Source organism: Leptonychotes weddellii, chromosome 5 (genome assembly GCF_054177405.1).
Source record: "Leptonychotes weddellii isolate Sample4059 chromosome 5, ASM5417740v2, whole genome shotgun sequence".
NCBI lineage: Eukaryota > Metazoa > Chordata > Mammalia > Carnivora > Phocidae > Leptonychotes > Leptonychotes weddellii.
Genome location: NC_138373.1, coordinates 122,031,653 through 122,056,817, shown reverse-complemented (window position 1 = coordinate 122,056,817; position 25,165 = coordinate 122,031,653). Strand labels below are relative to the sequence as shown.

Sequence of the window (25,165 nt, the reverse complement as noted above, 5' to 3'; positions counted from 1 at the left end):
CCTCCCCCTGGGTGTGTGAGCGTGTGCATGTGCGTACTCTCTCAAATAAATAAATCTTTAAAAAAAATAAATGCACAAAGGATCTGAGGAGGTCCTTCACAAAGAGAAAGTTAAAATGGCTAATTAAAAGTGCTCAACATCATTAATAGTCAGGGACATGCAAACTAGAAGCCCATTATACCATTGATATACACACCCCAGAGATTAGCAAAAATATTAAAAATTTGTCAATATTGATGTTACCATGGATATGGAGAAAGGAGAACTCTATTAGTAGAAAAATAAACAATTTGGTATCCTTAAAGTTGAAGAACACATACACTATAACCCAGGAATTCTAGAATTCAAAGAAACTCACAGGTAGGTGTGTGTGTATATATATATATACACACATTTGTTTTTTTTTATTTGGTGGTGGTTATGCCAATATTCACTGTATACATTAAATTATACATATTTTATGCATTTTCTGAAGCTGTTCTATATTTTATGTATTTAATAAAATAATTACAAATAACAGTGGAGTCCAGTTTTGTTAATTTTTGCAACAAATTATCAAATTTTTATGTTTGAAAGGGTGAATAAGGATTAGACCTTTCTTTTCAGGAATTCACAGTCAAGTATGGAATATGAACATGAAAACAAATAATTGAAGTATATTGTGATAAAGAGGGTAGTACAAATATGTATGAAATGCTATATATCTCGGAGAAGGGAGAGCTAACTATTCCTACACAGTCAGAGCAAGGCCACCGACAAGAGGTGGCCTTGGGTCTTGAGAGGCACCTAGCATTCTAAAAATAGCATGAATTTTAAAGTTAGACCTAAGTTTGAATTAGCTCTGATACTTACTGACATTAGTCAAGTTACTTAATTTCTGCGAACCTTGGCTTTTTCAATTATATAAAATATAGTTAATATGTGGGGTTTTTTTGTGGTGTTGTTTTAAAAATTAGTAGGTAAAACATCTAGCATAGTGTCATAATCACACGTTCTTACAAGTGGATGTTGGTTCCTTTATTGTTTTCATTAATATGTTAATTATTACTATTGATGAATTAATAAGAATTAGGTGCAAAATAAGTTAAAGGGATATAGACTAAGTGAGGAAGGATGCCAAAGCAGGAGAGGTCTAATAAACTGGAAGAATAGAGAAGGCTGAGTTTTTATTTATTTTTTTATTGAGGCATAACTTACACAGAAAAGTTAAAGGCACAACCTTTTGAATTTTAAGTTACATATAGACCCATGTAGCCACTTCCCAGAACCACAGAAGAGTGCCTCTTGCCCCTCCCAGTCAATTCCTTCTACTAACAAAGGTAAACCACCGTAACAACCTCTATCCCTATAGATCAGGTTTGCCAGTTCCTGAACTGTATATAAATGGAGTCATACAGTATGTGCTTTTTTTTTTTTAATGGAAAGACATGGCTTTTTTTGCTCAATATTGTGTCTGTTGTTTTCTGTAGTAGTAATTGGTTCTTTTAATTACTACTACATTGCTGTGTAACATTCCATTGTGCAAATATATTCATTTATTCAACCTTAATAACCATTTGAGTTGGCTTCAGACTTTGGCTATTATGAATAAAGCTGGTGTGAACATTTTTGTATCTTACTTTGATGAATATACACAACCATTTCTGTTGGGTATATCTAGGATTAGAATTGCTTTGTGTTAGAATATTCATAAATTCCGCTTTAGTACGTAGTTTCAAATAGTTTTCCAAAGTGGTTATGTCCCATTATACTCTCACCAGTAGTGAATAGAGTTCCAGTTGCTCCACATTCTAATCTGTACTTGGAAGGTAGTATCCCTTTAATTTTAGCCATTTTGGTGGGGATATAGATTTCTGTATCATTGAGGCAGTTGGGAGGATAGTAGGAAGAGAATTTACTACCTAAAATCACTAACAAGGAAACTGGGTAAAAAGTCATGATCTGAAATTGCTCTGCATTATTAATAATGGTCAATAATGTGTTATAGGCTTCAGAATTTTGTCTATAAATACCACTTTTTAAAAAAAAAAATAGAGGAGTAATTTTAAAGTAATTTTGAATCTCCACACATGGTAGAAAATAATAATTCATTAATATTAAGAATTACTTATTACAGGGGTGCCTGGGTTGCTCAGTTGGTTAAGCGTCTGCCTTCGGCTCAGATCATGATCCCAGGGTCCTGGATTGAGCCCCACATCAGTCTCCCTGCTTGGTGGGGAGCCTGCTCCTCCTCCCTCTGCCACTCCCCCTGCTTGTGCTTGCTCTCTCTGTCAAATAAATAAATAAAATCTTAAAAAAAAAAATTCTCCCTCGCCCTCTGTCCCTCCCCCCATGCTCACGTGCTCTCTAAAATAAATAAATCTTAAAAAAGAATTACTTATTATAAAATGTTACTATGAATAAATATTTTAGAATTTTTAAACTGAATTAAGTAACTTTGGTTTGCTTTATACTAAAGTCTAAAATTTTGGTAAGTTATTTAAAATTTCATATTGCATTTATGAAATAGTTTTGTTTCCCCCTAGTATTGGGATTGAGTGATCCTCCTTAACAGAGTTGGGGGGTGGGGGAAGATACCTTCTTCATATTACAGAAAACAATGCAGTAAAATCTCTGGATTAGGAAATTGGAATGGATTTGTTTTTAGCTAATAAAAGCCAAATAGAGAAAAATGGTATTATTAATATGTTAGAAATAATTTTTAAATGCTTCAGGCACTGGTGCTACTGATGATTATTTAAGTGCTGCTTTATGAATAATTATGTATGTATTTTTAATATAGGCTTTTATTGGACTTAGAACAAATTATTATAGGGAAGAGTTAATAATACTTGCCCTCAAAAGTAGAAGGAACATCTTTAAATTGAGTATTGCTCCTTTTATACCGGCCACGCAAATTTCAGTATTAACATTTCTCTAATTGTACTTTTTTTTTTTTTTTTTAGATTTTATTTATTTGACACAGAGAGAGTGAGAGCAGGAACACAAGCAGGGGGAGTGGGAGTGGGAGAAGCAGGCTTCCCACTGAGCAGGGAGCCCAGTGTGGGGCTCGATCCCAGGACCCTGGGATCATGACCCAAGCCGAAGGCAGATGCTCAACCGACTGAGCCACCCAGGCACCCCTCTCTAATTGTACTCTTAATAACATTAATCTGTTAATTGCTTTTGGCATAGTGTTATGTTAATGTGTTACATGATTGCAGGGATCTGTGCATGTTCATCCCAGTACATTCATGTATTTTAGATTCATTCTTTTAGAATTTGTATACAATAGTCACTGCCGATGATCATCTTAAGAGTCAACATGAATTGAATGTATACTATATGGAAAATACTATGCTAAATGCTTTCTAATGGATCCTCATTTAATTCTCACAATAAGCACATTGTTAGGTTTTTAAGTCTGCCCCTCAATCTAGATTTATTTTCTCTAGTCCTTTATCACCAATTCTAGAATTGTTTCTGATTTGGCAAGAGGTGTTAAAAATATGCTGGGTTGGTTCTTTCAGTTAGGATTCTTTATTAGAAAAGAGTTCACTAGAGGGGCGCTTGGGTGGCTCAGTCAGTGGAGCAACCGACTCTTGGTTTCAGCTCAGGTCTTGATCTCAGGGTCCTGAGATCAAGCCCCGCCCATGTCGGGCTCTGCACTCATGGGGGAGTCTGCTTCTCTTTCTCTCTGTCTCTCTCTCAAAATAAATAAATCAATCTTCTTTTTTTTTTTTAAGATTTTAAAAAAATTTTTATTCATTTGAGGCACAGAGATAGAGCAGAGAGCATGAGCAGGGGGAGAGGCAGAGGGAGAGGGAGAAGCAGGCTCCCTGCTGAGCCAGGAGCCTGACGTGGGGCTCAATCCCAGGACCCTGGGGTCATGACCTGAGCTGAAGGCAGATGCTTAACTGACTGAGCCACCCAGGCATCCCATAAATAAATAAATCTTAAAAAAAAGAAAAAAAGAAAAAAAAAAGTCACTAGAATAAAAGCTCCATGAGGACTGAGTTCATGAAAAGTGCTCTAGGAGCACAGAAAAGAGGTATTTAGCTTGATGTTGATGGGTTCAGGAAAAGACTTCATTGCCTTTGTAAGCCTTAATTTATTCTAAAGAGTTATTATACTACATATGATCCCTTAGAAGGGTTTTAAACTATAATAGTTTAACACTGTATGTTTAGTCTAAGCTTTTGTACCAATATACATCAAATATAATGTATATTTGAAATTGGATGACTTATATGCATTTGCTTCTTAATGCCTGTATGCTATATAGTAATACTAAAATAATAACAATGTTTTTTAAAGGTTTTGAAAGAGGAAAGGAAGACATTTCTCAAAATAAAGATGAATCTTCACTTTCTATGTCAAAGAGCAAGGTAAGCATGTGTTGTCCCCAAATACATGACTATGGCATTTTTCTAATATTTAAGAAGAAGAACAATAAAATTCTATCAGATTTTTATGGGATGTTTTTATATTGGTATATCTAAATCATGCAGTATATAAGAAAAAAGGAAAGTTCCACTGGGGTTGATGTCGGTCCTGTTGGTTACTTAGAAATACAGCCTGTTGGTAACCAGTGTGTTCTCTCCAGAGTTATATTGCTTCTGATATGTCTGTTATTGTAGTACTTCTCAGACTGAGAATTCCATTCGGAGAAGTTCTCAGGATTCCTTGTGTTTTGTTTTGTTTTGTTTTTTAACTCTTAAGTGTTTTGAGTTTATTTGAATGACAGTCAAAATACATACATTTTGGGGCACCTGGGTGACTCAGTCGTTAAATGTCTGCCTTCAGCTCAGGTCATGATCCCAGTGTCCTGGGATCGAGGCCCACATCGGGCTCCCTGCTTGGTGGGAAGCCTGCTTCTCCCTCCTCCATTCCCCCTGCTTGTGTTCCCTCTCTCGCTGTGTCTCTCTGTCAAATAAATAAATAAAATCTTAAAAAAAAAATACATTTTACCAGTTAAAGGCCAAAGGTCTCTTGCAGTAATCGCCTGCAATTGAAAGACATTTTCTTAGAATGAGATACAGTTTCCTAAATTAGTAATTCTCAAACTGGGATACTTGTATATATTTTTACTGTTGAGAACTTTTTCTTTAAGAGTATATATTCAAATTTGAGAAACACTATGTAATACATTGCTTTTCCTATGGGTTTGTAATTTCTCTAATATATAGAATATATATATTCTATTCTATATATAATATATTTGCTATAATTTGTTAAAGAATTTGACTTCTGACTGTTATTTCAGGTCAGGTTCAATAGAAGAAGCTTTTGTTTGTGGAATCAAACTTCAGTGACTGTCAGAAAATCTATTTCTTAAGCTAGTGTATTCTCTGCTGTTCTCAGCTAATGAGAGCTGCTACCCATTATTTTTCTGCCACAGCTCCTAGTCTCTAGCTGTCCTCATGGGAGCAGTTGTGGCATTCCACTGTGGGAAAGAAACTGTTTACATGATTAAACACCTCTTTCTTAACAAAATAGAAGTGGGCATATGTATGACGAACAGAACATGAAAAAAACCTACATTTTTGTTTCTGTGCATGACAATGGTTGAGAAGAGTGCATGATTTTTTTTAATGTGTAATTTTATACACATTTTATCCACACTTTTCAAGTATTCATTACTTAAATATCATATGTGTAAAAGTACTTAGGATAGAAGTTTAATAGTACCATATATATATATATATATATATATATATATGTATATATAGCATACAAGTAAGAAATTCCTTGATCATTTTATGAGATGTGTAAAGGAAAAATAATTTATTTTGAGTCTTCAATAGCTAGAAATATAATGAAATTTATAGAACTTTTTTAAACCTATTTTCAAGCAGTTAATACCAGAATTGTTGAATATGTGGTAGAACAGTATTCCTTCTCAGAAGTCTAAATACTTAAACCCCACACTTATATATCACAGCCACCTATATGTAATCTCTAAATTGGGGAGAGGGGAAGAAGGAGGGCAGGGAGCCTGAAAAGAAAATTTACATACCTTAATGAAGCAGGGTGGATTAATGAAAAAAAAATAGGCTTTAGAACTGTACTTTTAGGGGCGCCTGGATGGCTCAGTCGGTTAAGCCACTGCCTTCGGCTCAGGTCATGATCCCGAGGTCCTGGGATCGAGCCCGGCATTGGGCTCCCTGCTCTGCGGGAAGCCTGCTTCTCCCTCTCCCACTCCCCCTGCTTGTGTTCCCTCTCTCGCTGTCTCTCTCTCTGTCAAATAAATAAATACAATCTTAAAAAAAAAAAAAAAAGCAACACATACACAAAAATAAATTAAAAAAAATAAAAGCAGAGCTGTACTTTTAATAGCACCAGTCATTTTGGACTCTTTAAATTTAAATTAACTAAAATCAAGTGAAATTAGAAGTTCCTCAGTTATACTAGCCGTATCTCAAGTGCTCAGTAGCCATATATAGCATTTCTGTCATTCAGAAAGTTCTGCTGGACAGCACTGTTTTAAAGTCAAAAAAGCAAGTTTGAATCTTGATTCATATATATTACCTGTGACTTCTTAGATACTAATTACAGTGATATTAATAGCTATTTTGTATTAAGAGCTTACTGTGTGTCACCTTAACTCTCATAACAATACTAAAAGGTGGTAGGTATTATTGGCCCCATGTTCTAAGTGAACAAACTGAAGCTTAGAGAAATTAAATAAGGGTCAGAGTGGTAAAGCTGGGATTCAAAATGGCTTCAGTTTTCTTATCTGTACAAAGGAGAAAAGATCCACATCCCAGATTGTGATACTGCAAGTGCCTGACAGAGTACCTGGTTAATAGTAGGTATTTGAGAATTCATCTTCTTTTTTTGAATAAGAGTTACAGTGGAGGGACACCTGGCTGGCTCAGTTGGTAGAGCATGCGACTCTTGATCTTGGGGTTGTGAATTCAGGCCCCACGTTGGACATAGAGCTTATTTAAAAAGGGAGGGGAAATTACAGTGAATGAATGGGATTCTTAACATGGTAACTAGTGTAAGTGAAATTGTTCTTAAATCCTGATATTTTCCAACAGTTGAAACCTATTGATTCTATCTTAACTTAGATTTAATCCTTGTTTATTCTGTTAGCTGAAGAGATGCATAGTCACCAGTTTGTCCTTAAATATTCTAACATATAACCCAGTCTTATTTTTCATAACAATCCTAAAATTTATACATTTATTATTAAACCACATTCTCATGGAATTCTGAACATTTTAACCTTAAGTAACTTCAGGAAACAAAGTTTTGTTATTCCTTCTGTAATCAGTGTGCATAACTGAGATGATCATAATTTTAACCTTATATTTTTCTGAATTTGATGCAAAAAGTATTAATACTGCCATTTTGGTCATAGGATTTGGGATTATTTCTTAAAATACATGATTAAGACCAGTAAGCACAATGGAATACACTTTTTTACCCCCCCATTTTTAAAAAAATACAGTTTCTATTTCTCATGCATCCTATAAATGAGTGGATTGGAAAAGTCAGTTAATCAAATCCCATCTCATCTTGCTGTTAGCATTTTTAAATGAATTTTTAGTAGTCCATCTCAACAAAAGGAATTTCCAGCATGGGTACTGTGTCTAGTGGGATAAAAGTAATCCTACTACAAGGGTAGTAGTTTTTGAGCCCAGATCTATTTATTGACTTGATTCTCCAGGCATACATACATCTGCTTATTTATAGGGATGCTACATGTCTATCACTTGATGTAAAAAATATATTTACCTGGACATTTAAAAAACCCTTCCAAATCAGGATATCTGATCTAGTCATATTAACATGAACATTATCCCTTATATCTGTAGTATTTTGTAGTTTTCAAAGCAAGAGGAAAGTATTCTCATACATAAATGTTCCATTTATTTAAAGGCCAGATTTTTGATAGCACTTACACTCTAGAGGATAGTCACAAACCTGAAACACAATATATACCAAGTAGTATGTTAAACACATCATGCACACTACCTCATTTAACCCTCAGAGCAACCCTACGGGTTAATAAGAGTATCCTCATTTACAAACAAGGAAGCTAAGACTGAAAGAGATTGAATAACCTCCTGAATCACGCAGCCCGTAAGAGGACAATAGTTATGGGGGGAAATGAAAAGAAGGAAGGAAAAAGAAAACCTACTGAGCATTCTAAGACCATTTAATGAAGAAACAAACAGTACTATATATTAAACCCTGTGGTGATCATTAAGATAGTGTTCAGTAAGGTTATAAAAGAAGGACCAAGTTAGTTTAGTAAAATATTTCCAACAAAAATAGTTTGAGTTTTGGTATTTAAAAGGAAACCTGTTGATACAGAAAACTTTGGTATAGTGTATTTAAAAAGCTTGTAGAACTTGGTCAGTGGATTTTTTTTCCCCCCAGAACTGGCTACACAGAATGGCAAGGATTCCTTGAAATATGTGTTCTCTAAAATTTACCAAGCTCAGATGACCCCCTTCTGGCCTGCAGGTGCCTTATATTCTAGAATCTTTTAGGAATCACCAAGCCAGATCTTGTCATGTCAGGGAAATATATTTCCTGTTGTTCATGAAGATAAATCTTAAATTTGAGTCTGGCTAAAATTCTGTGTAAATAGTTTTAAAAGGTGAGAAATCATTACAGTGAAATGGCTAAGAGCATGAGACTGGGAATTAGGTAGACCGGGGTACAAATCCCAGCTCATCTCCTTATTGGCTCTGCGACTTTGGGAAGTTATTTTTAATTGGTTAGTCTTGGTTTTCTTATTAGCAGAAGGGAGATATTATTACTATCTCATAGGGTTGCTTTGAGGATTAAATGAGGTAGTGCATGTGAAGTGTTTAGGAAAGTACTTGGTAAAGAATAAGCAGCCATTTCTGTTAGCATTTATTCTTCATTTACTAGTGTCTAAGAAGTATATTATAATACACATTTTCCTATTAAGCTGTGAGAAATAGAAATCATCCTATTTTTCTGACAGTAGCTGTGCCATCTTTAGGTTCTCGGGGGCAAAGAGAAGACAGAGACTGTTTGGCTTGAGCAACTTTGTAAAATTGTTTTGTTATCACAATCAGTGTGCCATTGCCATGAGAGTAAGTAGTATGATGTTTCAAGTTCAGTTCTCAAAGGGGTGACTTTAACAAAAATTTAATTGGGTTAATCCCCACCTTCTGCATTGTACATAGTTTGTAGTTCCCTTCTATCTAGTGCAGCCAGTTATTGTCATCATCACCATAATCACCCATATTTCGTACCAAATAGCAGAGGTGTTTTTTCAGAGAGGTAAAAGAAATGAGTTGCAAATGCTAGTTTAATTTTCATTTTATTAATTCATCAGATATTTAGTGAGCCCTTTCTTTTCCCCAGGTGATAGCTGGGTGTCATTGGTGAATAAGTATGGTCCCTGCCTTCATGGTTCTTCAAATGGAGTGAGGGAGTTCATACCCAAAGTTTTGTTATCTGTAATCACACCTAGTGCTTTGCAGGTCTAGCCATTCAACATTTGAAAGCCACCATTTGGATCAAGCCCCATATACTTTCTTGGCACCAGGAGTTATGCTAAGTACTTTATTTATTTTTTTTTAAAGATTTTATTTATTTATTTGAGAGAGAGAATGAGAGAGAGCGAGCACACGAGAGGGGGGAGGGTCAGAGGGAGAAGCAGACTCTCTGCCGAGCAGGGAGCTCAATGCGGGACTCGATCCAGGGACTCCAGGATCATGACCTGAGCCGAAGGCAGTCGCTTAACCAACTGAACCACCCAGGCGCCCCCATGCTAAGTACTTTAAATACCTTCTCCTGTATCTAACAATAGATAAAAATGAAAATCATAGGACAGAGGACACTAAGCGTGTTTAATTTTATTGTCCAAGATTTATAGAAGCAGCTTTCACATTTGTGCTCTTTTACTCTGGTGAAAGAATGTAGTCTCTTCAAAAGAGTGCTTGATTAGGAGACCTAGATTCTGATCCCTGTTACATTATTGTTAGTTTAGAAAATCAACCTCCAGAACCTCCCTTTCATGATTTGTAAAATGGAGCTAAAACCACTTGTTATGTCTATTTTTAAGGTTCTTTTTTTTTTTTTTTTTTAAGATTTATTTATTTGAGAGAGGGAGAAAGTGCTAGTGCACCTCTGGGGGGGTTCAGAGGGAGAGAAGTGGACTTCCACTAAGTGCGGACCCCAGTGTGGGGCTCGATCTCACACCTTGAGATCATAACCTGAGCCAAAATCAAGAGTTGGATGCTTAACCAGCTGACCCACCCAGGTGCTTCTATTTGTCAAGGTTCTTATGAAGATCAAATAAAAATAAGTATAAGCAAAGTCTGGAAACAAGTTTAAGACAATAATACTTTAGGGGCACTTAGGATAGGTAGGAAGAAGTAGATGCTAGGAATATTGGTTTTTGAACACTACGAATTAGATAGTGTTTTAATACTAATTTCTGAAGATATATTTCTTTCCATTGGAGAAGTAGCAATAGGGCAATGTGTGCAGTAACTAGAATGTACATGGTTTGTTTTATTAACTTGGAATATTTTAACTGTTAAAAAATTACATTGCTTTGGATACTTTTGTTTTAAGAATAAATAATTGCATATGTTTCTTAGAAATATTCTGGAAAGTAGAATGCAAAAATTTACAAATGATCTTATTTAACCTCACATTGTAGATTAGTTTATTGATTAGGGTTTTTTTTTTTTAGTAATCTCTACATCCAATGTGAGGCTTGAAGTCACGACCCCAAGATCAAGAATTGTCCTTTTCTGAGCCAGCCAGGCACCCCTGATTAGTGTTTATTTTGTGCTTTTGTGGGTTTAACATGGATTAGCTTTTAAACTAAAGCTATCTATATAGGGAAAATGGACACCTGAAAATTTATTTTTGCCTAAATCACAGTAATAAATGGGAAGAATTCACAAACATAGCTTTAACATTAATTTGTATATGCTGTATATGTAGAATAAGTGAAGGTTTTAATTATGATTTCTCTTTGTTCATTTCTGTGTGATTCAGTCTGAATCTAAACTTTATAATGGCTCGGAGAAGGATAGTTCTGCTTCAAGCAAGCTCACAAAGAAAGAATCTCTCAAGGTTAGTTTCCAATTATTTCATAAATAACATTGTGCTTTGCATGTGCTTTTGAAAGTAGGCTATCAATAACAAGATAAATATGTGTCTCCTAAAGAAAGAAAAATAATATCCAGACAGGCACACATAAAGAATGTTAATATTTGTATGGCACACTGGAGTCAACTGAAGAGGCTACTTGATGACTGTCGGGTGCTGCCTCCGGCCTCACCTAACCATTCCTTTGGCTGAGGACTGGACAGCTCTGCACACTTGAACCGAGTTGGGCACATCACTGTGTTGTAGAACGTGTTATGGGAAGCTCTGGTGCTTTTTGAAATTCAAGTTTATGAACTTGCAGGGTCGTGGGCTGAATTTGGCCCACAGGTAGATACATTTGTTTGATGTATACAATGTTTTAAAAATTTGAGGTAACAAATACAAGTTCAGCTTTCCAACCTCTCTTTAAGAAATATGCACTTGGGCTTGCCTTCCAGAATGGCCACGGATCCTGGATCTTAAGAAACACATGCTCTCTAATTGACTCTTATCCCTGCATGGTCTATTTTTACCCCTTTTTTTCTTATATCTGATCCTCTATGCATTTGCATTTGCAATCCCATATTAAATCTACTGTTATTCAGATATGCATATTAGTAAAGACCAAAAGTCTGAAGTTTTTTGGCTGTAGAATTATTTAAATTTTGTTAGGTGTATATAGTCTTTTTGTCATTAAGTGTAAAACAGGAAGGTTTTATAGCTAAAAGAAATGTATCACTGATAGTTTATCACCACTTTTCCATCCATTTAATAACAAAGTAATAATAAGACTATATTAATCCACTGCAGCCTTCCCAAATTAACTCAGAGGTAACTTATGAAGGTAAAACTTTGATATTTTGAATGAATTAATATCATTTTATGATAATATCTTAGTATCAGGAAAGAGCAAAATTGCCAGTTGCAAACAAATGCAGCATTGTCTGCAATATGAAAAAACTGATAACAGAGTGGATTTCCATCAGTAAGAGAACTTAAGAAAAATTATAGAGCAGTAATAGCATGGTGGTTAAGAGCATGTCTTTTAGAGCCAGTCTGCCTTTGATGAATCGTGCCTCCATGACTTACTAGCTGTGTGATCCTGGGTAAGTCACTCTTTGTCCTTCAGTTTTCTCATCTGTAAAATAAGGATAATAATTGTCTTACTTTCTGGGGTTATTGTGAAGATAATGAGATAGTACTTGTAAAGTGCTTAGAACAGTAACTGGTATGCAGAATGTGTCCAGTTAACCCCCATGTTTTATTCATACTACGAAGCTTATGTAGCAATTAAATGAATGAGGTAGGCATGGAAATGCTCCCAAAAATATTGAATGGGAGAACCTTTTTTAAAAAAATGTTTAAAAAACAAAACCTCAAAAGGTATATATTTCTATAGGTTGTATACGTAGAAAAAGCCTGAAAGGATAGTGTTTTCCAAAAGTGTTAATAGTGGTCAGTTCTGGGGATTGGGAATAGGATAGGGTCTAATAAAGCTTTTAGCTTTATTTGTGTTGTTTGAAATTCTTACCATGAGATTGGATACATGTAGTATTGTGTAATTAAAAAAAGGTAAATTCTTCAAAAAGATACAGAGAACTAGTGATCAGAAAAACTAGATTCTAACCTCTAAAAATTCCTACCAGCTCTTAAAAAAAAAGTTCTTTTATCCTAAAATGCTAGAATTCTAAAAGAGGTTTAGAATCTTATAGTCTTCATGTTATAGACCTAAATTTTTAGAAAGAAATTGCCCATTTCTAATGAATTTTTAATTTTTCTATTATTTTTGTAAAATAGGTGCAAAAGAAAAATTACCGAGAAGAAAAGAAAAGAGCCACAAAGGAGTTACTCAGTACAATCACAGATCCTTCTGTTATTGTTATGGCTGATTGGTTGAAGGTCAGTTTGTATTGAAGCTTGAATTCATATTGCTGGATGTTTACCTACTGGAATAGGAAAGCCCAGAGTGCATCTAAAGCCTTCAAGACAAAAACAACTCCTGGGATGATTGTTTTTCACTGGCAACCTATTAACTGTATCCCAGAGGTTCTATGTTCCAGTCTTAATGGGGAGAAAGAAACTTAACATTGTCTGTCTTGAAATAACATCAGATATGGATAGCAGTTCTTTTTAAAAGGCTTTTTGGTTTGTGTGACATTATATAGTCTAAAGAAATATTTTGCTCTTCAAACTATCATTTAGTATTATTGTAGACTTGTATGCATTATTGAGAAGATATTAAGCAAAGTTAATACAAAAGTTATCATTTGGAAAGGATTAATTTTCAGAAAAACGTGCATATTGCTGTTTCCATACCTTATTTTGGCCTCTGGTTATTTCCACTATCTTTCATTTCCTTTTTTTTATCATCCCCCACTATCCTCTTTCTCATTCTTATCTGAAGGTTATTTAGTTGGAATCTTTCAGACTAATGCTGAGTTTAAGAATGATCTTGTTGAGACTCTGACTCCCAGGAAATTTTAGTACCTGACATTAATCTAAAAATCACCCCAGCCCTGAAAGTTTTCCACTCCCAAAAAGTTGGTACAACCTCCAATGTAAAATCCTTAGGAGATCTTTTGTGGAAATTCTCTCACTAAAATGGGAGCCTAATGATAGTTTCCTTGTTAGTTCAGGTAGTACTAGGGTCTTCTTCAGTGTTGTGCTGGAAACACATTCGACTTACTTTGACTGTCTTTAAGCTCCACGTCTCATTTGGGTTTTTCAGAGCTAAACTTCTTCCTCTTGTCTTCTGACATTGAATTCCTGCAGCTAACCCCCTAAAAGTCCCCAACACATCCCCTGGCTGACTTTTCTAAATCATACCTTCATTCTGATATTTGCCATCCATGTTCTATTATCACATGTCCCAGATCCAGAATGTTATCTTAGGATAACTCTTCCTTTTGCTTTTCTTGTCTTTCCATTTCTTTTACATAAACACATACTTTTCTCAAAGATTTTCTCTTCATTCCTGGCTCCAAACTCCCCCTTACTATTTTTTTCTTATTTACAGTTACTCTGGTATGCCTATTTCAGGGGTTAGGGAGTCCTATATTTATTTCGTAATTCATAAAAGTGCTTTGAGAGAGCAGATGTTTTACAGTAAGTAAAAGTGAGGATAATTCCTAGTTTTTATTCTAAATATATTAGCATTCTTTTCAGTATTGTGAATTCAGTGACTTGCATAGAAACATTTTTAATGGATGACAGAAATAGAAATTGATAGGAAAAAACAGTTATAGACTTGTTATTGCCATCACATTAAATCCTGGGACGAGGAACATTTTGAGATTAGAGAGAGAGATTCAGGTAACTGTGTTTTAATATTCCTCCAAGAACTGAAATGGCACAGTTTATGTAATTACTAAGAACAGAGTAATTTAGAGAAGGTAATTTTAGGGGTTGGAAGAGAGTTCTTTCCTCTTCTACCACTCAGTGAATATTTAGGGAATGCCTGGTGGTTGTGCTAGCAGCGATTTCAGCACTGCTGATATAGTGGTAGGAGGGAAACAATCTTAAAAGGTGGAATAATCTTGGGATACCTGGGTGGCTCAGTTGGTTAAGTGGCTGCCTTGGGCTCAGCGGGGAGCCTGCTTCTCCCCTCTGCCTGCAGCTCCCCCTGCTTGTGCTCTCTCTCTCTCTCTCTCTGTGACAAATAAATAAAAATCTTTTAAAAAGGTGGAATTTTCTTATACTCCCACAAATAAAATTATGATAGTTGCTAAGAAGAGGAGAATCTTGGTACTAGGAAAGTATATTTTAATGGCTCCTGAGCTGGCCTGGAGGGTTAGGAAAACCATTCTACTTGGTGCATTATTTTGAAACTGTTGACCTCGTCTCTGACTAGACTTTAAGTTTCTTGGCGGCAGGAGCTATGCTATTTTTAGCTTTGCGTGCGGTGCTTACCATCTAGTAGCTTAAAAAAAAAATCTACTGAATCTAAAGTGTATATTTTGTGGAAATTTTAGATTAAAACATCCTATTTGCCATTACTGAGTTTTTATATTGTGGAGCAAAAAGAGAAAAAGAGTTTATTTCCTAAATAAACTTATCTTTCTGTAGATTCGTGGTACTCTAAAGAGCTGGACCAAGTTGTGGTGTGTTTTGAAACCCGGGGTGCTACTGATTTATAAAACCCAAAAAAATGGTCAGTGGGTAGGAACAGTCCTTCTGAATGCCTGTGAAATCATTGAACGTCCATCAAAAAAGGATGGCTTTTGTTTCAAACTTTTTCATCCTTTGGAGCAGTCTATTTGGGCAGTGAAGGTAAGTAAGCACTTGTTACATAGGTAAAAGATAAAGATGACAATCTGTGAGTTTCAGAGTGGAGATAAATCAATTAATCTAATGATTTCTGACCTCTGCCAGGACTTCTAAATTTGCTTCTGTTTTCAAGTGCATTATTCCTCTTTTTCTTTCTGCCCATGTTGAACTGCGTACCAAAAGGCTTTGTTTAGCTTTAAGATCTATCTTAAAAATTTTTGCAGAAAATGTTTCCCAAATTTTCATCATACTTTATAATGTGTTCTCCGTGGCGATTAAGTTTGTACTGTTTTTTTTATTGCAATTACTAACTTTGCTTTGTAATATTGTATCATATTTATAGTGTTTTTGTTTCTATCAAAATTATAAGATCCCCTAGAACAGAGCTGCCATTTATTTGTGTGGTCTTTCCTGTAGTGATGTAAATATGTGACTAGAAGCAGTCCTATGTACTCTTGAGGTTCAGCTATCTTTGAAGATGGAGCTCTGTTTTAAAACTAAAAAGTATTACTGTGGTCACTTCTGTGTGTAAAAGCAGAAACTTAATCAGGAAAATAGGAATGCAGGGCACCTGGGTGGCTCAGTTGGCTAAGCGTCTGCCTTTGGTTCAGGTCATGATCCCAGGGTCCTGGGATGGAGCCCCACATCAGGCTCCTTGCTCAGCATGCACTACACACTAATGGAATAAATGGATTTAGTTTAAATTTTTACAAAGCAATCATTGTTTTAGTTTCTAAGACGGTCAATTATATACGAATAAAGGGTTTAGAGGTTCTTCTTTAAGGGAAACCACCTAATTGAGACTTAGGGTTAAACAAAAGGAACTTCAGCTTTTAAATATTTTTTGGTATTGCTTAATTAGGCAATATACATACACCTATAAAACACCTGTACTTTTAACTTTTATTTCAGTAGCCTATAGTCATAGCAGGACTAAATTTAGGATTAGAGAGTTAGTTCCATTCTGGGATTAGGCACTTCCTATAGGGAAAGCATTTAACCCAGAGAACCTCTGTTAATTATATATCATGTGATTCTCAAGTGAAAAAACAACTTTCAAAACCCTTTATGTATAGTATTTATTCTTTACTACTACTATTAGGAATTGAAAGAATTATAATGAATTTTTAAATTATTAAAAAAGATTTTTAATGTCAAATTTACTGAATTCCCAATATTGTTGGGAGGGAAGGAAATTTGTCCAATTAGATGATCATCAGAACATTCTCCACAAGCAAAATATGCTTAGGACATTGTTTAAACAGCTTTAAAGTCAGTATCTATGATAAGGTAAAAGTAATATTTAACAGTTCTTACTTTGTATCTGGGACTTTTGAGCACTTTATGTGGACCCCTTTTAAAAATTCTCATACCTTTAAGGAGGTTGTAATTTTCCCTATTACCCAGATAAAGAGATTGAGGCCTAAAGGGGTTACTTAAGTAATTTTTCTAGCATGGAACCAAGCTCGAAACCCAAGCAGTCTGACTAGATGGTGGTTCTAGGAGTTGGCCCATAAGCTATTTGAAAATACCCAAGTGATACTACAGGATTTGTTAAAATTGACTTTTTCTTCCTTTTTATTTTGAATCTATATCTTCTTTATGTTTATGCTTCTCAAATTCATTTTATTCTTTGATCTTACAACTTAAAATTACACTTTGTCTATCAAAATTATACTGTTCTAGCCTCAGATTTTCTTTCCAGGGAAGAACTGGGTTCACCTGAAGAATTCCTCTTTCTTTCTGGAAGAATAAAATTAGCTTTTTTCATTGGTATTTTATAACAAGTATTTTATAACAGTTGTATCAATGGTTGTAAAATAGAGATTTTTCCCTAGACCTAGTCAAAATTCATTTCTTTTTTTCTTGTAAATTATAGTTCCAGCTTTTTTTTTTTAGGTCTCTAGAAATTTAATATTATTTATCTTAGTAGTATCTGTGGGATGGAAATTTCTCTATTAAAATTTCGTCTAGTATAATAAATTGCAGGTTTCTCTTTACTATGTGAACAATAAGCAGAGATATTTAATGATAGCTATAAGTTGTTCAGTTTTCTGGTAAGGAGGTATATTTGTTGGAAGAGGAGAACTTAATACTTACCATCTGCTTTTTTAAGAAGCATGAGGTTAAAGGTTGTTTGCTTTTAGGTTATAACCCATGCCTAACTTAGATTGTTACGGGTAATAATGGATAATATGAAGTTGAGATTTCATAATACCTACTGTATACCACTTATTTTATTTTATTTTATTTTAAGGGTCCAAAAGGTGAAGCAGTTGGATCTATAACTCAGCCCTTACCTAGCAGTTATCTGATCATCCGAGCTACTTCAGAGTCAGATGGTAAATACAGATTTTTGATGGATTTGATTTTGGTCCTCATTTTTAAGGATTTATTTTATATGCCACTGTGTATTTATTTTCCTTTGGGGAAAATCTCTTTAGTATGGTATTTACAGCAGAGGTATTGTAATCATAAATTGATTTTGATAGTAAAATATCATTAACTTTGTAGACAAACAGGGAAATCTGATAGGAAGAAAGCATTGTGAAGTCAAATTGGCAGCCTAAAGTTTTCTTCTTCATTCTCCATTGACATACTAACACCTTTTGATTTGGTTAGTGTTCTTTGTGGTAACTCATTAAGTTTTATAATTTTAGAGGTACATTTAATATGCTATTTGTATTTTATTATAAAAATTAATATTTATGGGGTGCCTGGGTGGCTCAGTTGGTTGAGCGTCCAACTGTTGGTTTCAGCTTGACTGGGAGATCAAGCCCCATGTCAGGCTCCCCACTCAGCAGGGAGTCTGTTTCCCCTCTGCTCCTCCTTCCTGCTCTTGTACATGAGCTCTCTCTCAAATAAATAAATCTTTTTTAAAAAAAAAAAAAGAACATTTAGGGGTACCTGGGTGGCTCAGTTGGTTGAGCGTCTGCCTTCGGCTCAGGTCATGATCTCAGGGTCCTGGGATCGAGCCCCGCATCGGGCTCCCTGCTCAGTGGGGAGCCTGCTTCTCCCTCTCCCTCTGCCTGCCGCTCCCCGTACTTGTACTCTCTCTCTCTGTCAAATAAATAAATATTTTTTAATTAACATAACACATATACACTGTTTTGTTTTTTTTATGTAAGAGATTCAAGTACAAACTTTGTTCTATACCTAGTAACTTAATACTTAATTCTTGAAGCAACATGGAGAGAGCAAAACTTACTTTTGTGAAAGCAAAGCTAACTTTAAAACCTTAATAATTGATAATGGATTTCTTCCTCACTTTTATGTTTTATAATTTAGCTTAGCCTAGCGAATCTTGTAACCTTTCAGTTTACTTTTACTTGATGATTATTTTTAAAATTAAAATACCATAGGCACAAGCTTACATTATGAAAGTGTTTTACTTGACTGATATTTCCAGCAGATATTGAAACATATATATATATACACACACACATACATTTTTAAGAGCAACTAACGGGTTTTTTCGTTTTGGTTTGCTAATACAGTTCTAAATTTTAATTTAAAATATTAGTGTTTCTGCTAATATGGCAGTTCATTACAATATTGTACCGGCATTTCCATGACTCAGAAATTTTCATACATATAAGTAGAATGGATGGTAAACCTGGGGATAGACCTTTTATCAACAAAACATCATTTTGATAAGTTTGTTTATAGTAGAAACATAATGTCTTCAGTATATTTTATGTACTTTCTTTGGTAGTTGCAAATCATACTACCTGTTACTGTTCTAAGATTTTAAAAATAAAGTACATTTATTTTAGATTAGGTGTACTTTCTAATGCATCCCATATGCTATTCATTTACCAGTGGTTTCTAGATGCTTTGTCTGTAAAAAGCACTTGCTAAACTGAAAAATTGCATTAAAATCCTTGCAAGATTTTATATTCAAATTAACTTTGCCAGTTTATGTTTCTCAAAGAAATAATAGTATGCTTAAAGGTTAACGGTGTTAAATTAAGATGGCTGCTGGTTTTTATAGTTTCTTGAACTACACTGCTTACGAATCTGTGTTCTTCTAGGAAGGTGCTGGATGGATGCTTTGGAGTTGGCTTTGAAATGTTCTAGTCTTCTTAAACGTACAATGATCAGGGAAGGAAAGGAACATGACCTGAGCATTTCATCAGAGAGCACACATGTGACTTTGTATGGCTTATTACGTGCTAACAATCTCCACAGTGGTGACAACTTCCAGTGAGTAGCTACTGTCACTAATTTTTATAAGGGACTGTGTTGTTCACGAGGTTAGTTGGTGGGCCTAGAATTTTTGTAATGTATCTAAAATTGAACTTGGATGTTTTCTTCCCATTATATGGCCTCAGGCCTGGTTTGAGATCTGTTTAGTTGCTGTTATAAGGTATAGAAAGTTATTTTCTTGATTTCAGCTAATGTGAATTAATTGTTCTTTCCCAAATATATACCTTGTCTTTGTACATGGTGTTCCCTCCATTAAGAGTGTTTCCTAGTCCTCCTTGCTCTTTTCTCCTGTTAAAATCCTATTCTTTAAGACCAATCTCAAATATTACATCAAATGCAAAGCCTTTCCTGCTTCGTGACAGTAAGATGTAATTTGTTCTTCTGTTGCTGTTCTATAACACTTTTTAATTTTTTTGGTAATGGTACTTACTCTACCTGGTATTTGTGGAATTCTCCTATTGTAAGTGTTTCAAGTTGGAACTGTATCCTGTTTGTGGTTTTATCTTCTGAGATATTCATTGTAGTTGATACTAAAAAAATATTTCCCTAGGGAAACTAACAAATACTTTGAGGTTCACATCACTTGTTGTTTTGTAGGAAAAATATTAGATTTCCCTCTCCTCCCTTGTCCCAGTACTCAACTTCTGCTCTGAAACTACTTATTCCCATCAGCATTGAGGTTACTTTGAGGTTAGGAATGAATGTTTGTTGAGGCCTCTTCCCAAGACTTTTCCCTCGAAGCTCTTCAGCTGTAAATAGTCCATTGTTTTTACTGAATCCCAGGTAATTTTTAAGTGCTATTATTTTGGAATCTTAAAACTTCATCTGCTTCACATATTTATTCATTTAAGTTTTCTGAGCCTCTTTGCTGTATAAGACATTATACATACTTTTCTGTATTATTCACTGCATTATAAGTAGGGAGATCAGATACAATCCTAAATTTGAATCCAGTACAACAGTTTACTAACTCTGTGATCCTGAAGAGACATTTTATTTTGTCTTGTTTTGTTTGAAACCTATAAAATGCCAGGCAACTATAAATAATAGGAAGATAAGAATGACATAAACAACCAAAGGAGAGGGATGCTTTAGTTTAATACAGGATCAGGAGAATTTAGAGGATGGAAAGATAACATACAGCTAGGGAATCAGGAAACAGATTTTTACAAAGGTAGAATCAGCATAGCAATGTGTTCATTTGGCTGTGTGACAGAACATGAGCTAAGAGCTGATGATGCAGAGATGAGGGGAACAGAGGCCTACTTTGAGATGTATAGTCTGCTTGGATGTAAGGGACAGGGAGTGGGTGAAGTTAAAGATTACAAGTTTTAAGCCTGAGTGACTGGTAAGGTGATGGTAAAATTTTAAAAAAAGGACCATGTTGGGAGATGATAATTTATTAAATATTGGACATGTTGAGGATGCATTGGTCCCAGGACATATAGATGATATCAGCCAAGCATTTAAAAACATGGGCCTGAAGCTTATTTATGCATGCATGGCTTTGAAAATCAAATAGAAATGATGGTGAAGGCTTGAAATTGGCAAACTTGCCAAAGGAGAGAGAGGACAGAGAAAATAAGAAGGCCAAGGAAGATTAAAATATCTTAAGGATGGAACGAGGTAAGAGGGATCAGAGAGCTCAAAGAGTCAAACCATAGTTACATGCAACCTGAGCACTGAGACAGTTTCAAGGAAAATAATCATCAAAATCACAGAGAAATCACAGAAGGTGAAGATTAGACAAGGATTTGTCAACTAAGCCATCGTTAGTGACCTTTAAAGGAACAGATTCAGTGGATTCAGGGGAGTGAAAACCAGATCATGAGAGGTTAAGGAGAGAGTAGATGGTAAGAAAACAGGGACAGAATTTGAGACTACATTTTTAAAATACATGATTATAAAGGGAAAGAAAGAAAACAAGTACTATAAAAATGAATTTCTATTAGAAATTCTTTGGTTAGGGAAGCCTGGGTGGCTCAGTTGATTAAGCATTGCAACTCTTGATTTCGGCTCAGGTGGTGATCTCAGGGTTGTGGGATCCAGCCCTACGTCTGGCTCTGTGCTCAGAACAGAGTCTGCTTGAGATTCTCTGTCTCTTCCTCTGCCCCTGCCCCCACTCTCTCTCTCTCTCTAATAAAACCTTAAAAAAATATATCTTTGGTTAAAATCCAAACAAATGAATATTTTGGGGAAAAAAAATTTTACATTTTTTTTTATTCTGGAAGTGAGGTGGTTTTTTTTTTTTCAATTCCTTTTTGTACAAATTATTAACCCTAATCACTGTAAATAAGAATAGGATTGGGGTATAGCAACCTAATCCATTTTAGGCTGTAGGTTTATTTCCATAAATTTCCATTAGCAATTCTTCTTGAACTTTTTTCTCAAGATTAAGCCTATTAGTCAAGTTATTATAGAGGATCACTTTTATATTTTCACTTACGTTGAGTGACTTTGGAGAGACCTTTACAGGGGAAAAGTCATAATTCATTTGAGCTCACTTGAGAATCTTGATTTGGAAGTTTTTCTTTAGACCAGAAGCAATAGCGAGGTTGATTCAAGTGATGATATTTATAAAACTAAGAAGAAAATCTAACAGGGGAAAGTCTAAAATTTTGCTTTTTGGAAGCTTTTATTCCTAAGTGGTAAAGAGGCAAAGAACTCAGAGTGTCCTCTTTTAATATTTCCCAGGTTTTTATTTAATTTCTCTGTGCCTTTATTTACTAATCTGTAAAGTGGGAATAATAATATTACTTACAGCGTTAACTGAGTAAAACTGTATAAATCACAGAACAGTGCCTGACACTTAAAGTCTAAATAAATGTTAACATATGATTCTGATTTATAAATTAAATATTCTTAATCTCCTTTATTCTTCCTCCTAATCTTTCCCTCAAGGTTAAATGACAGTGAAATTGAACGACAGCATTTTAAGGACCAAGATATGTATTCTGATAAATCCGATAAAGAAAATGATCAAGAGCATGATGAGTCTGATAATGAGGTGATGGGGAAAAGTGAAGAAAGTGACACAGATACATCAGAAAGGCAAGATGACTCTTACATCGAACCTGAGCCCATTGAGCCTTTAAAGGAGACTACCTACACTGAACAGAGCCATGAAGAACTCGGAGAGGTAAAAGTTTGATTTTCAGAGATTTTGACTTTCTAATTCTTGGGAATTTCCAAGTGAAATTGAAGACATTTCTTTGACCTATTGCTTATTTTTCTGAAAGAAAATATTTGAATGATACCTATTTTATTTGTAAAATCACATACCTATGAAATGTATCAGAATTTATAACAATTAAATATGTATACTCACACGAGTACTTATTCTTGAGGTTTGTTTTTGAAATAGGATAGTATTGCTTGATGTCATTGCCAGGTACAATGTAAATTGCAAGGATACATGAGCTTATAACTTTCTTGTTATTGCTAGTGCATAGATAATAGCATGTAATGTTTTTTGTAGTGAATTCTTTGTATATATCCTTCACTTTGATGTCTATTAACTACTCTTTTTACCTAAGTTTTATAGCTATAGACTTACTACCTTATGAGTTATTTCCACTCATATTAAGAATGCTTGAAATAGTTCTATAGCGTATTCGGATTTCAACATCAGCTGTCTTATCTACATATCTAATATGTCTGAAATAAATATGATATTTCAGTATTTTTTGTTAATTGCTAAAGGCAGGTGAGGCTTCTCAAACAGAAACTGTGTCTGAGGAAAACAAAAGCCTTATCTGGACACTGCTGAAACAAGTCCGTCCTGGCATGGACCTGTCCAGGGTGGTTCTGCCTACATTTATTTTGGAACCTCGTTCTTTCCTGGATAAACTTTCAGATTACTACTATCATGCAGATTTCCTATCTGAGTAAGTAGATTCTCATTTTTTAAAATGAAAGACACTTCGTGGTTTTAAGAGATTTTTCAGAGGTCTAAAAGTACAGTGGTTATGCCTTACCAAAATCAGGCTCTAATGACATACCACTCTTCACTCTCTTCACCATTTCTACAGGTGACCGAAATAAGAACATTTAATACTTTGCTATAATGTTTCCATTTATGAAGTTGAGTTGGGAGATCACAAGCTTGAGGAAGACAAGGAGTCTACCCCTTATCGACAGCACTGCTTTCTCAGGCTCTCTGACCTGTTCACTGACCTAACATAGGGAGAGGTGGTTGGCATTCCTTGTGTTCCTCTCCACCTCCCCGCCACCGCCCCCCGCCTCCCAACCCGGTCAACTAAGCTCTTGTTCAGGTCCCATCCTGGGGCTTGGGCTTTTGTTTATACACGTACCTTCTCTCTGCTCTTGAGGCATGTGCAGCTTACCACAACCAGGCCAGTTGCTGGCTCATGATATAAATCCCCACTTCCAACCTAGCTTTTCTTCCTGCCAGCTGATCCTGGGTATAATTCTGAGGAAGGCAGGCATAAAGGAGGTGGAGGAGTTGCTGCCCATCTCTTTCCCAGCAGTTTCTTGGAGAACCAATAAAAGACATCAACTTTATGCATACCTTTCCAAGTTTTGCATGCTGCCCCCATTCCAGCTATTCAAGACAATGTGTTTTCTAAGATACTGAGTTCTGGTATTATGACCTGATTTTTAGATTCTGCATCAATATCTGTATTCAGTTTAGTAATTATTAGTCTGTTAGTTGCAATAATGAACATTGCAAAAAACATAAGCTGAATCAAAAGATAATTGAGAAACTGGGAGATTTTTGCAAATTAAGGCATACCCAAAGTGTTAATCTCTCTAAAATAAAAAGGGCTTTTAGAAACTTAGTGAAATGATCAGCAACCTAATAGAAAAAGGAGTGGAGGAAATGACCAGAGTTCAAAAATGAATAGAAACAATCCTTAAACATGTCCTTAAACATCTCAAAATAAGAAAACTGCAAATTCAAATTATGAGCTATTATTTTTTATCCATCAGTGACCAAAATCCAAAAGATTTTATACACCAGTTCTGCTTTACATCTTATTACAGTTCTTTTATCTGTCTAGAAATTCATTTCTTTTGGAATATGAGGTAGGTTCCTATGAATCACAATAAGAACTTCTTGAGAGATGCCCATTTCCCCAAATTGTTCTGGCTACACACACTGTTGCCAAGGTTTTGTGGGGCAACAGGCACTTGTACGCTGTTGCTGCATGATACAAACTAGCACGGTGCTTTTGAAGGGAATCTGGCAATATTTACCAGAATTATAGATGCATTCAGTCCTTTGATCCAGTAATCCTACTTCTGGTAATAACTCCTACAGATACACCTCTGCATATTCAAAATGACATATATGCAAGATTGTTGCAGCAAGGCTTGTAATAGTAAAAGATTTAGGATTATGTGTGTGTGGAAAGAGCAAGGTCCAAAAAAATGTGTGTGGTTTGCTACCTTTTCTTTCTTATAAAGTGTTCCGGCTGCATAATTTTATTTGCTTCTTTATGCTTAAAGAAAACTGTTATTAAAACAACTAAAAAAAATTGCCTATATGGAGAGCTGGGACAATAACAAGACATGTGTACTTCTTTATATTGCTTTGAGTTTTGAACTACGTATATGTAAAATATAAAATAAAATTGCCTAGTAAGAG

At 35.1% G+C, this 25,165-nt stretch overlaps 1 protein-coding gene, 1 long non-coding RNA gene and 1 other non-coding gene across 14 annotated transcripts in view; 2 read left to right on the top strand and 1 right to left on the bottom strand.

Annotated features, from left to right (window-relative positions):
* Positions 1-25,165, top strand: part of OSBPL8 (oxysterol binding protein like 8) — a 158,678-nt gene that overhangs the window by 108,291 nt on the left and 25,222 nt on the right. For 11 of the 12 annotated variants that reach the window (XM_031032938.2, XM_006737764.3, XM_031032937.2 and 8 more), the window contains 8 exons: positions 4,297-4,367; positions 10,987-11,064; positions 12,877-12,978; positions 15,145-15,348; positions 17,603-17,687; positions 19,380-19,551; positions 22,456-22,693; positions 23,257-23,441. In XM_031032938.2, coding sequence (XP_030888798.1) covers positions 4,297-4,367; positions 10,987-11,064; positions 12,877-12,978; positions 15,145-15,348; positions 17,603-17,687; positions 19,380-19,551; positions 22,456-22,693; positions 23,257-23,441 — 1,135 coding nt within the window. Of the gene's footprint in view, positions 1-4,296; positions 4,368-8,967; positions 9,063-10,986; positions 11,065-12,876; positions 12,979-15,144; positions 15,349-17,602; positions 17,688-19,379; positions 19,552-22,455; positions 22,694-23,256; positions 23,442-25,165 lie in introns of those variants that run through there. The other variant, XM_081822114.1, reaches the window with a different exon arrangement.
* On the top strand, positions 5,373-5,505 carry LOC115942513 (small nucleolar RNA SNORA41). Its single transcript, XR_004077134.1, has one exon. It is a non-coding gene; the product is annotated as a small nucleolar RNA SNORA41 (small nucleolar RNA).
* LOC145721851 (uncharacterized) overlaps positions 11,844-25,165 on the bottom strand; it is a 45,357-nt gene continuing 32,035 nt past the window's right edge. Inside the window, exon 3 of the long non-coding RNA XR_014145814.1 lies at positions 11,844-12,217. This is a non-coding gene — a long non-coding RNA (uncharacterized LOC145721851). The remainder of the gene's footprint in view (positions 12,218-25,165) is intronic.